Source organism: Falco cherrug, chromosome 15 (assembly GCF_023634085.1).
Source record: "Falco cherrug isolate bFalChe1 chromosome 15, bFalChe1.pri, whole genome shotgun sequence".
Taxonomy (NCBI): Eukaryota; Metazoa; Chordata; class Aves; order Falconiformes; family Falconidae; genus Falco; species Falco cherrug.
In genome coordinates, this window is record NC_073711.1 from 2,688,217 (window position 1) to 2,700,536 (window position 12,320).

Here is a 12,320-nt window from a genome sequence, read left to right on the forward strand (position 1 = left end):
TGGAGAATAGATTAGAAAAGGAATTTTTACAAGATTACACTGCAAACTGGTAAAATAGGGTTAGAAATGGGCTATTCCAGTTCTTGGTCATGGGCTATAATCCCTAGATGACACTGGCATTTGCAAATGAGCAAGATGTGACTGGATGTCTTGTTACACACTACAGGGAGCCTTCTGTGGGCAGTTAGCTGCTCAGACTCCAGGGCCCTTCTGGTCATTGAGCAGTAAAGGAGCACTTTTGCAAACCAATGTTCTTTTCCCTGCAGACTACAGAAGTCCATTTGTGGAGATTCACCCGGAACATCCTGAAATAATCTACATTTTAGATGCTAAGAAAACGGTTGTTGTCCCTTGCCGAGTTACCTCGCCAGATATCAAACCTAAGCTTAGCCAGGTAAGTGACTGTTTCAGAGAAACTCAATCAGTTCAGGGGTCTGGGCTGCCAATAAAATTGGTAAAAACACAAAATAAAATGTATGAAGCTAGGTAAGTTTCAGATAAAAATAGCAAAGACACTGAAATTCCAGCAGCACCGTCCTGCTCTTGCAGTGTATTCCTACTGAACTGTGTACAAGGCTGTTTGGGGATTAGCCTGAGTTTATCACGTATATTTCTCATCTTGTGACTTGATGTTCCTCCATAAACTGGCAAAGACAGATGACAGGGCGCTGTTTTTCTTTAAAATTCTTTGTAAAACACCTGGCTGTTAGCTATCCTCATGAAATCTCATCTCTTTCATACCTTGAACCTTGTCAGAACAATTGCCCATTTTTGCTTGATTTCATAAATTTAAACCAAGTTTCAGCTTTGGGAATAAATGGCTACACCGTCCACCCCTTTGACAGAAGTTACATCTGAATGTCAAGGTTACAGAGTGGTCTGTGGAGGCCAAGGCCATTGTGTATAATAAAAATGGAAATTTAAGGTCTGGGGCTTCCTCAGTTGATGGAGGTCTAGTCACTCATTTAAAGGGCTTTAGAATTGCTTTGTAGAGAAGCCTGTCATGGAGCGAGGAGCAGAACATAGGTTTCCTGGCTCTAATCCTGCCTTTTACCTAATAGGTTCTGTGCCTTTCCATTCCCCTGCCAGGCTGACTGCTGGAGCTGCCCTAATGGGACCAAGAGCTCAGCGCCTGCCCTGCCCTTTCTCCGCAGCCTGGTCCGGAGGGGCTGTGAGAGGTGGGGGTGTTCTGCTGGATACAGGGGGATAGTGCAGCGCAGGCAGATGGGCTGATGTTCTGCTGGTAGAGGGGACTGAAGACCTCTGCTCCTTTTAGCAGTTCAATGTCTTCGTTTTTAGGTGTCTCCTCCTCCCAGGAGGCAGCACATGAAGTCCTGGAGGTCTGAGGCAGTGCTCCGGCCCCTGCTGAGACCAATGGCAAATTTCCAGTAGACGTGCAGAGGGACAGCACCGGCCTTATTGCTTTAGCAGATCTCTATTTTAAAATGTTGTCAGTAGGGATTAAAAGGGGGTGGGGTGGGGGAATAAGGCTCCTCTCCTGCTCTAGCTTATCGCTTCCATAACACTGAATAAGTGTTATCACCTTCTCCTCCTTGGCTATAAAAATGAAACATCCCCATCTTATTTTAGCCTGCTTCAACCAAATTCATTGCCGGAGTACAATGAATGACCGGCACAGTCAGCTAAGCTTGGAAACTCAACCATGCTGACCTCTTTATTTATTCCTTTATTTAGAGGCAGCCCTGCTCTCCCTGCTTGCCATCTAAATTCTGTCCCGGTAATTTCTTCAAACACAAACAAAGTCCTTTACCTTGCTGCAAGCGGCTGCTGGAATAAAATCTCCACTGAAAGCTCCCTTTTGAATTGCAAAGAAAATTGTCCCCAGGAGATTTTTCCCCTTCGAGGGAGAGCAGCTGGGCTGCAGGGCAGGGATATGGGTGCTGAGCACGGCTCCCCCGAGGAACCCTCCCAAGGCGGGGGCTGGACACACATGGCTACCGGGGGGACGCGCTCTGGGAGCCACGCGTTGGCTTCGGAAGCCACCAGCCCCAGGCTCTGACTGCGGAAAGTCACCACTTGCTTTGCCCTGTCTGGGAATTTCGTGGTGCCGCGTGGAGCCAAGGTGGCGGCTTCCCGTGCGGGGAGGAAGCAGGGCGGGAGAGGGGTGGAGGTAAAGGTGGGGGAGGAGAGGTGCATAAGGCCATCGGACAAATTTAGAACATCCTCTTCTTCCAAATTTAATCTCCAGTAGACAACGAACATCAAAGGGAGGAAAGCCACTGTGATTTCCTTCAAGCAGCATTGACGCTTTTTGTTTGATTGTTTAAATATATATTTTTGAATGGTTTATGAAAATGTTTAATATGTGTATAGAGTTGAAAAGGGCCTCCTGTGCGGGGTTATTTTTTCTTTCCCCTTCCCCTAGCCATCAGGGAGCAGAGCTGCCAAATTGTGAAGTTCAGCTTTATCACATTTTATTATTCTTGTAGAAAATGTACTTTTTTCCACCGTAAATTAAGTTCCTTATGTTACCATTATACTTTAAAATCATTGCGCTCTCTGGCCTTTAAATATGTATGGGGAAAGGTACCTCTTGCTAATACTGAACAGATCCCAGCTAACTCAACATATCACCTTCGTTAGTAACAAACCCATGCTAAGACACACAATTCAAACTTTTAATTTTGCCTAACATGATTTTAATTCTGGGCAAAAAAGAAGCATTTTCAGTCTTGTCAGATCTGTTTAGTCAATGATCTGGTTCAGTGTGCATTTGCCACTTACAGCTTTGACCTTCATGGGTGTTAAGGCATGATTAAGCCTCAGGTCTCAGATCTCCTTCTGTAATTTTCCTGAATTTTCCTAATGGTTCTGAATAGAGATGCCACAGCTTGATTACATCAAAAGTATTTACACGAAATCCATGTTTCCTACTGCTGGCAGAAGAGAACTGCTGTTCCAAAAGAAAGCAACTGTTTTGCTGTGTCTCCTTCCCCACAGCAACATCACCAGTCCCTGCCCCACAGTCATAATTCTTCCTCTTTGGTCTGTGCTGAAAATGTAATAACAAGTGACCTAAACCAGTGCCAACCTGATCAATTGTGTATTCATATGAGAGGTATAAGCATCAGCTCTCAAAGCCTGAAGCTGAAATTTTGTTGGAACAGGAGTATTATTGAAACTGAATCCTATTTAAACTGCACTGCCATACAAGACTACTATTTGTTTGCAGACAGAAAAATAAATTGCATCCTGCATAACAACAAGAGTAAGAGCAAAACTATTATATCACTGGGGAAATTCCCACCTGCAGTCCCTACTGCAGTTCTTGGTTAGCTCCAAAAGCTAAAAAGAAGTAGCTCTGAAAAGGAATAAATAACTTCCCTCACCTTTGAGAAGCCAGTGTGTGATAGGAACGAGGGAGAAGCACTGTGCAAATAAAATTGCTAACACATGGCAGCTGTAGGCACACGGAGGTTTCCCCAAACCCTTCATTTTTCAACCAAAATTGACCTTAACACTCCTACAGCGCATCCTTAGTCCTAAAGATAGTTCCTATATCCTTCTGGAAAAGTCAGACCTACAGCCTGTGCTTCCATCCACCTTCCTGCAGATAGGCTGAATTTCAGTGACCTGCTTTACAGACTCCGAAGCTATTTCTCTGCATTTCATTTCACATATTTCTATTCTACATTACAATCCAGGATTTTCAAAACGATTGGAAAGTAAATTGCTTTTTCTCTAGCAAATAGAAGATTTCTCCATGTGTTAATAGTGATAATAAACTAATTATTCCCACCAATAAAAGCTAACCTGCTTGACATTGGTGCTGTCCAAGGGTGTATGGAGGGTTCATTCTTATTAAATGAATTTTTGCTCTAGTTTATTTTCCACATTTGCCTTTCATATCCTCATTTCTTCCCCATAAGTAGAACTTACAGATACTTACAGATTTTTTCAAGAATCTCAGAACATTACAAGTATTTATGAATTTAGGACAAAAAATGCCTATGTTACTAAGTCCCCTTCTTTCTGCCACTACGATTCACCATCTAAAGTCATCCAGGCCACTTCCATGCATAGTGGGAATCAATAGGCTGCTCTGAAAGTGTCTCATCCCTCTCTGTGTACAGAGAATCTGATGGCTAGCCACAGACCATAGCTTATAGATGGCTACACCAGGTGAGCTAGTGACATGAATATTCTGATTTTTACGGGTCTAACTTCACACATGTTTTTAAAGTACTGTGAGATCCTAGGAAAGTATATGGTAGCTACATGTAGTGTTAGGAAAAGCAAATTTTGTTCTTAAACAGTTCCAAAAAGATAACCCTACAGAATTAATGTAAGATAGGCATAATTATTTCCAGCAAATAGATGAGAGAAATGGGACCTATAATGGGTAGCATGGCATCTTGCCTAAGATCTGAGAGGACCGGCACTCCTGAATCAAAAGCCCCAGTTATGATGTCCAAGTTTTGGATTTCAAAGACAGTCAGACCTTAGGGAGGGCTTTTCTATTTGCTTATGTTGATGTTGCTTAAGATATGTGTGGAATGAGACCACCAACCACTCTGAAAGGTCAAATATCTACCCTGCCTCTAAAGCAGAACAGCCTTGGCTGGTTGCCTCTATGGTCTGAGGGGAAAGGGAATGTCTCACAAGCCTCCTATCTGTCTGTTCTCTTTCAGTATCCTCATTCCGTAGAGATGAAACTCAAGAGGATAATGTGGGACCCCAGAAGAGGATTTATCATCCCCTCTCATGCTTCTGTTTACTCTGGAGTATTCACATGCACTGCGAATGTCAGTGGAAATGTGTTCACCTCCTATTACGTAGCCCAGAGACTGGGTGAGTGACGACTGTGGGCCAAGGAATGACCACAATGTTTCTATTTCATGGCTAAGCCCCTGGGTATTATTTCTTGGTTAGCCTCAATTATATTTGATATATCTAATTGGCACGTATCTGTAGCAAGTCCAAGCTGGAACACTAAAAGCAAATGCAGTCTTCCCCTTTTTTCCTATTCAATAGAACCTGGATTTGATCCACTCCTGGTTTTGAGAAATTACCAAGTGTTAAGGTGGTACAAAATATGAGTATTTTATTCAAACCCCACCAAGGCTTTGTTTGCTTGGATCAAGCTACATTTACATTAAAGCAACTGCTGGTTTAGGATAAACTAAACAGTAGCTTTCTTTTTGCTTCTGGTCACTAAACACACAAGATCATGGTATAAAAATCTCATTAAACTGCTAATTCATATCTTTGCTTTTTTATATAGTTTGTCTTGGTGATTTACTGTACCCTTTCTCTTGTATTTACAGTTGAGCTTCAGATCAAAATTAAAATCTGAATTTGAAGCAACTAAACATTCAATTTTTGAGTGCCGGGCATTTACGTGAAGCCAATTAGAATTTATTTTTCTTTTGTTTTCAATGTATGGTCATATATTTTTGAAAGAGGAGAGTTTATTGTGACTTCATTCCCGTAAGATCATGGCATCCTTCTATAGAATTAGCACTGAGCTTTAAACAACAGGCCTGTAAATTTGTACAGCAGCCAAATAAAAGTCCTGTAAATCCCTCTCTCTCCCTCTTTCTTCATTGTTGAAGCAATTATTTTTTACTAGGATCATGAATGCAAAGCTAAAACCCCCGTTAGGTCATCTCTTTGTAGCCCAAAGGACGCGGGGAATACCTTACTCACTGAATGTACCGTGGTCAGACACATTTTGTATGGGGGACCGTAAACATGATGCGGGCTTATTTCTGAGCTGATGTGTTTAAGGCATCAATAAATATGTAAGACCAAGATTTGTGGATCTCATTCAGGAAAGAAAGGTAGCTGGTCATCAGAGGGGAGGAGAAATATGTTTCATGTTTTACAGAAATTAATCCTCTTGCAGATATACAAATCGTAGTCATAGAATCACTTAGGTTGGAAAAGTCCTTTGAGATCATCAAGTCCAACCTGTGGACTGTCAAGTCCACCACTAAACTGTGCCTCTAAGCTAGACATCTACATGTTTTTTGAACACTTCTGGGATGGTGATCCCACCACCTCCCTAGGCAGCCTGTGCCCATGCTTGAGCACCCTGCTGAGGCACTCAGAAGGATGTCACTTCTGAGAACTTTTTCTGAGAACAGCTGTGAACCTGCTGAGTGAGGGTTGGTGCCACCACAGCAAATGCAAGAAAAGTAATTTATAAATTACTGTGCCCATGGGATCAGTTAGTTTGATCAGCTGATATTCAGGCATTTATACAACTGCCCTAATATTTCCATCTTGTGGACATTTCCAACAATTTCCGCATAAATGACAGAAGAAGGTCAGGCGTTTTGGAGAGGAGCAGATGTTGGGGGGCAATCAGAGTGCGGATGCCATCTTAAACACGCTTGATGCAGAGAGCACTGTGTGGTTATACCTTTGCTTTTTTCATTTCAGAGAGCAGAATACAGAACCTGACTCTAAAAGCAACTCCCAAAAAACTGCTGGTTGGAGAAACTCTCTCTTTGGAATGCAAAGCTGAAACCTTCATCAACGGGCGCATTGAGTTCGTATGGACGTGCCCCCGTGGGACAGTGAGTTGATGAAAATTCTGCATTCTGCTTTCATGCAGTCTCCCCCTACCCAAAAGAAAGAACTGTCCACAGGCCTGAGTAAACCCTAACTACCACTTATTCTGAAATATATCCAACCATTTGTAAGCCTACAATCGATTGTATTTTCAGTCTGAATGAATCTAAAATTTGTCTGACCATCTTGAACCTGCAACTTAAACTGCAAATCTCAGGCTAAAAGCCAGGAGCGTGTTTCTTGTTGGGATGAATAGCTGTCTCATTTCTTCTGGCCTTGTTTCTTGATCCTGGCTCACAATGGCAAGTCCCAAGGCAGCCATGGAGGTTGCATGTTGGCAATCTGCTCATCAATCTTGGCATTTATTAAGTAGGAAAAAGTGAAACAAAAGCCAATTGTATCTGCTGAAATCTCCACCAAAGAATGACATTTAAATTTTGAGTGTAGGTTCTTGAGTTTTCTGTGGAATGCAACACAAAAATGCGGGACTTGAAGTAGAAACATGTAGGAGACTGAGCATTTGCTTTGATGTACTAAAACCTTTCAGTTCTCCCAAGGAAAAACAGAGGGAAGAAGGGGTATTTTCCAAATTAGTTCATTTATCTGAGATACTACTCATGGTTCTATTTGATGCTCAGAATGAAGATGACTGCTTTTTTGTTGTTTTTAGTTCAGGAAAATATACATTTCAAAGAATCATCTAAGCCTCTTGGAAAAGTGTAAAATGTGATTCCTAAAAACTTATTCTCCTGTTTACTTAAAAAAAGAATGTCTGATTTTGTTTTGGTGAAGAAACTGAAGAAATTATAACAGAATTTATAGAAGCACAAGCAATATGCTATTACTGAATTTTGTTTTGTGAACCCCATATGATGGAAGAGAGTTGGCTTTCTGTGAACCCTCCTTAGACTTCTAACATTATAAACGTAAAATTTCCTGGCCAAATCTCTGGGTTCAAAAATCCCATCAGAAGCGGTAATGCTTTCTAAAATTCTCCAGGAATTTGCATTGGCACTTGGCTGTCATAGTAGATTATATTTCTGTCATAATACTTTTCTTTTAGAAAGTAGGAGTTTTTAAAGACAGAAAAATACTGACTGTAACAAAAAAAACCAAAACCAAAACCAAAAACCACCATCAAAAAAAACAAAGCACAACTCTGACCCTACAGATGTCAATGGCAGGTTTGCACTGAGATCCCTGGGATCTGGTCCCTGAGAAGGGCTGATCTGTGACGAATCCATCCCCTTACCTACCTGCCTGCCCAGATTTCAGTAGAGAAGCGCCACAGGTCCACTCTTTCTCTCTCTCATTAGATTTGATAATGAAATCTCACACAAGAGCTCTTCCCGCTGATTTGTCTTTTATACTATTTATCTTAGCGATGGGGAGGTATGATCATTTTGATATGAATCACTGCTTGTCTTTACTGGCAGACTTTGAAAGGATGAACAAAATAATCCAGTTTATGCTGCTTTTTGACCACCTTTTTTCTGACTTCCAGCACCCTTATCCTAAAAGAACGATGGATCAGACAGACATAGTGTATAAAGTTGGCAGTAGCCTGACAATTGAAAATGTCACCATGCAAGACGGAGGCCTGTACGTATGCAAAACATTCAACATAACAAGGCTGGAGGCCAATGTCACCGTTACAGTGTATGGTGAGTTCTGCAGCTTAACCAGAACACCCAAGAACCAAGACTGTTCAGTTTAAAGGATAATGCCACATTATTAAATCTGTTGACATAGAAATGGCATTAGGAAGAATGCCAACTAGGTAAATTTCTAATGGATCTATGGGAGAGTCAGCACCCAGCACTATGTTTTCAAAGGAAAAGTTCAAGACTGAGACATGTCTGAGGACATGGATTAACGGGGAGCTGAACTGTTTTGAACAAGCTGGCATCAAGTGTGGTTGCTGCTGCTCTGGGAAATGTGGCCTGCTGTCAATAACATGGACAAGAGCCACCTCAGCCATTTCTACACGCTGCTCCAGGGGCCGTGCAGATGCATATTCTCTGCTTTAAATAAAAAGTCCTTCATTTGGAGAGAAACGGTCCTGGCTGTGGCTGAGCTTTGCAGGGGAACTGTGATTACAGCTTGTCATTCCGTTTGGTTGTCTGCAGCTTCTGCAGATCTGCATTGCAAAAAATCCAGGGTAGACACAACGCAATTCAAAGATGTGAGCGCTGTGCTGTGGCAGATCTGACATTACTTGTCTTCCTGTTCACTTCTCTTTCCAGACAAAGCTTTCATTACGATTTCCCATAAGAAAGGGCCTTATTACGAGATTACAGCGGGACACAAGTCACTGAAACTGGCTGCAAAGGTGGATGCCTTTCCTCGTCCAAGTGTCACCTGGTGAGTACAATCATCTTGAGCAAAATCAGGAATACGCAACCTTCTTTTGGGCTCCTGTCTAGAATAGATTTTCACTGTTCCTTACCACACAGGTAAAAGATGAGAGCTGGGAATGCTCACCGCTGGGGTCCCAGGTCAGCTAAGGAGATGCTCTGTGAAGCTGGTCAAGCCATACTTCTTTCCCATGCTATTCTTCTCTCCTAGTCATGCAGAAAAATGGGGGGTTCCTTTACCTGGGACACAGAACTGTTTGGAAGACTCAAGTAGAAACCTACTGGGGAAGGGCTGCCATATTACCACCATTAGTGTGGTCAGTCTGCCAGGAGGCAGTGCGTAATAGAAAGCTGCAGGATGCATTCTCAACATAAGAAATTGTTTCTCTTCATAACTTTTAAATAATTTCCTCCAATCCTGTACCACCAGCAATGTCAGATCCTTGCAGACAATGCAGTGAACCCTGCTGAGCAAACTAAAGGCTCCATCAGAACTGTAATGGATCAGCTTATTAGGAGGGGCAACATGTCAGCAACTCCAGGGGACATTCATCTCCCTTTATCCTTTCACCATTTGTCCTCTTTTGCTACTTTTTCTATGCTTCATTCTGCAGGGGGTCTTTAACAACCCCATCCAACACCTTATACATCTTTAACTGTATGAAATCCCATACAACAGCTGATGTGGGTTTCCCTGTCCTGGCAGAGAAGGTGGCTTGGGTGAGTTAGCACCTGCACGGTACACTTGACAACAAAAGGTCTCAGTCAGGGATGGGTTTGCTACATTTTTTTAGCAGTGAAATAACATGAAACTCTCTAATACTCAGTCAAATCAGTGAAATCGGCGCTGCCAGGAGGTATGTTTAATTGTTGCTGTTATTTAGGAGATTGAAATGTTTTTGTGAGTTGAAGTGGGGACCATCCCCCTCTTCTCTGCCAAGGCTTTGTTCTTGGGGCTCAGCATGGAGCTGTGTGGTAGCTGCCTGGGACCACCACAGCTGCCTTCCCCGTGTGTTCGGAGCTACAGCTGTTCATGTTGGAGGTCTCTCAGTCCAGTTGTTTAAACGACTGTAAAGAAGGTTTCCAGCATTCTCAGGCAGTAGGACTCAGGCCTCAGCTTCTTCCACCAAGCCTAAAGCTCTGTGTGTGGCAAAGTCTAGCCTATTTCATAATCATAACCCAAATCTGCATATTGGATCAGCAGTGGAGTCTGCTCACGCAGACTCTGCTATCCTACTCTTACTGAAGATTCAAGATTGTGAATTCTTCACTGACCTTCCTGTAAATTCTCTGGGTCACAGACTTTAGCTTTTTCAGAAACAGTAAAGGGTCATACATACATATTGAAAGACAATTCTGCTTAATTAATATCTTGGTTTAAAACTGACGACAGAAATTTTGGCTCACCCACGACTTCCTGCACTTAGTATCGCATATCCAGCATAATTTGGGGGCACCTAGAGTCCATTCCTGATCATAGCTGAGCATGTAAGAGGCACGGTTCATTCCATTCCATTAAAATATCTTTTCTCCGTTTGCTGGGTGAAGCCATCCCATAGCGCTGCAGATGCTCGGTTTTAGTATGGGAGGATAAAAGGAATAGTTGTCCAATTCAAGCAGTGATTATAGATCTGCGTTTCCTTTGCTGTTTCTGAAGAACGACCCCTTACCCACCCTAATTCGGGTAACAGGCTTTCTGAGGGCTAACGTGTGTATGCACATGATGAGCCTTCACGGGACTTTCAAAACAGGTACAAAGATGGCAAACTGATCAAGGATAACCACACCTGCTACGAGCCGGATCCAATGAAGTACAGACTGGGCATAAGAGATGTGAGACCAAAGCATGCTGGAAACTACACCATCGTCTTGAGCAACGCGAAATACGGCCTCTATAAGAACCTCACCATGCAGCTGGTAGTGAGAGGTAAGGACTTGGTGTTGATAATGTTCTCATTTTTTGTGCAATCCTTTACCAGTCAGCAGGAATGGGTGACATTTCCCTGTGTTTAGCTGATACGAGCCGATACAACATTGTGCATAGATTATCACCTTACTTAGGAACCACTGAAGATCCATCTCATTTCACCACTTGTTAAATCAAAGCAACAGAAGGAGCTGCTATGAGGAGCTGGTCTGAAACAAGGTCACTGAAGTCACTTTCCAGGGAGGTATGGCACCTCAGAAATACCTGCAGCACCTCTGTGTCGGGACAGTGTCTCCACGGAGGGAGGCAGAGATGGCCTGAAAGTGAGCAAACTTAGCAGGACTTTAATTTTAATAGGAGTTTGGGAGGGTATGTAGCAGTGAAGTTGTAGATCTAGGGGCAGTTTCCCAAGAGAAGTCATGAAAGCTTGATCCCTTGAGGTTAAAAACTAGCTTGGGTAAAGCACTGGAGGACATCTGCTGGGACAGGAAAAGTCTCAATAGGGCTGACAGAAGGAACTAGAAGAGCTACCCTGTCTTTTATGTCTCTCCATCATCCTGCTACGGAAATACTTTCTAAGTCTGTACTTTATATATTGCCATTTATCTGCTGGGAGCACTTGAGAGCCAGGTTCTTTTTCAGGGTAATCTGGAGAAAACTGAAGTAAACTGTGGTGTGCACTGAAGCAGGTTCACTTGACATAGAGGGAAAATAGATACTGGAATCACATTTATTCATCTCCCTTGCTGGAATAACGGAAGACAGAGCCACATTGTCTCTTTATACATCCGCTGCCTCTTTTAATCCATTGAATTTGGCAACAGAGGTTGAATCACGAGGCCGAGCAGGAGTTCAGCAAAAGTTAGCTCTGCTTCTCTTTGTATTTCCCAAGGTCCACTCAGGCAGTGAGAGAGAGAAAGTTATTGATAGGCTTGCTCTCTTTTCTGTGCTGAATTCTTTTCTGCTTACCCTCTTTACATGAAAAAATATTCTCAGTTGTCCTGTTTTGTATACTAATGTGCTGTTGCACCATGTAACTTCCAGCATTTGTGTTTTTCTCATTTCACCTCTCACATTTCAGAAAGGAATAATGCCTAACAAATGGAGAACTTGTCCCTATTTGGCCTATTAAAAATGCTAAATAAGACATGGTAGCTTAAAGCACCTTAAACATTACATAACCTAATGTGTGATTTAGGAGTGGAGAGAGCTAAGAACATGCTTATGGTCAGGTACTGCAGCTCAGCTGATGAGGAGAAATGTGTTAAACTGCAGTAATTTGTTCACTTGAGATTGTTTATCCATACAATGGTTTTGCTGTCTTGTTAAAAGAACGGAAATATTCAAAGGAAGAGAAAATTAAGAACGATAATAAACTATCTTGTCAAGGTAAATACTGGTGTTTGCATGCAAAAGAGAATGTTTACTTGAAGAGCAGCCGTTCCCCAAATAGGCATATAAAAAACAAACAGACCTTGTTTGTATCAGCAAGATGC

The 12,320-nt window shown here is 42.4% G+C and overlaps 1 protein-coding gene across 2 annotated transcripts in view; it reads left to right on the plus strand.

Moving 5' to 3' along the window:
- Positions 1–12,320, plus strand: part of LOC102051492 (vascular endothelial growth factor receptor kdr-like) — a 141,962-nt gene that overhangs the window by 55,966 nt on the left and 73,676 nt on the right. For both annotated transcript variants that reach the window (XM_027809307.2, XM_027809308.2), the window contains exons 4-9: positions 267–394; positions 4,653–4,812; positions 6,409–6,545; positions 8,045–8,204; positions 8,787–8,904; positions 10,649–10,824. In XM_027809307.2, coding sequence (XP_027665108.2) covers positions 267–394; positions 4,653–4,812; positions 6,409–6,545; positions 8,045–8,204; positions 8,787–8,904; positions 10,649–10,824 — 879 coding nt within the window. The remainder of the gene's footprint in view (positions 1–266; positions 395–4,652; positions 4,813–6,408; positions 6,546–8,044; positions 8,205–8,786; positions 8,905–10,648; positions 10,825–12,320) is intronic.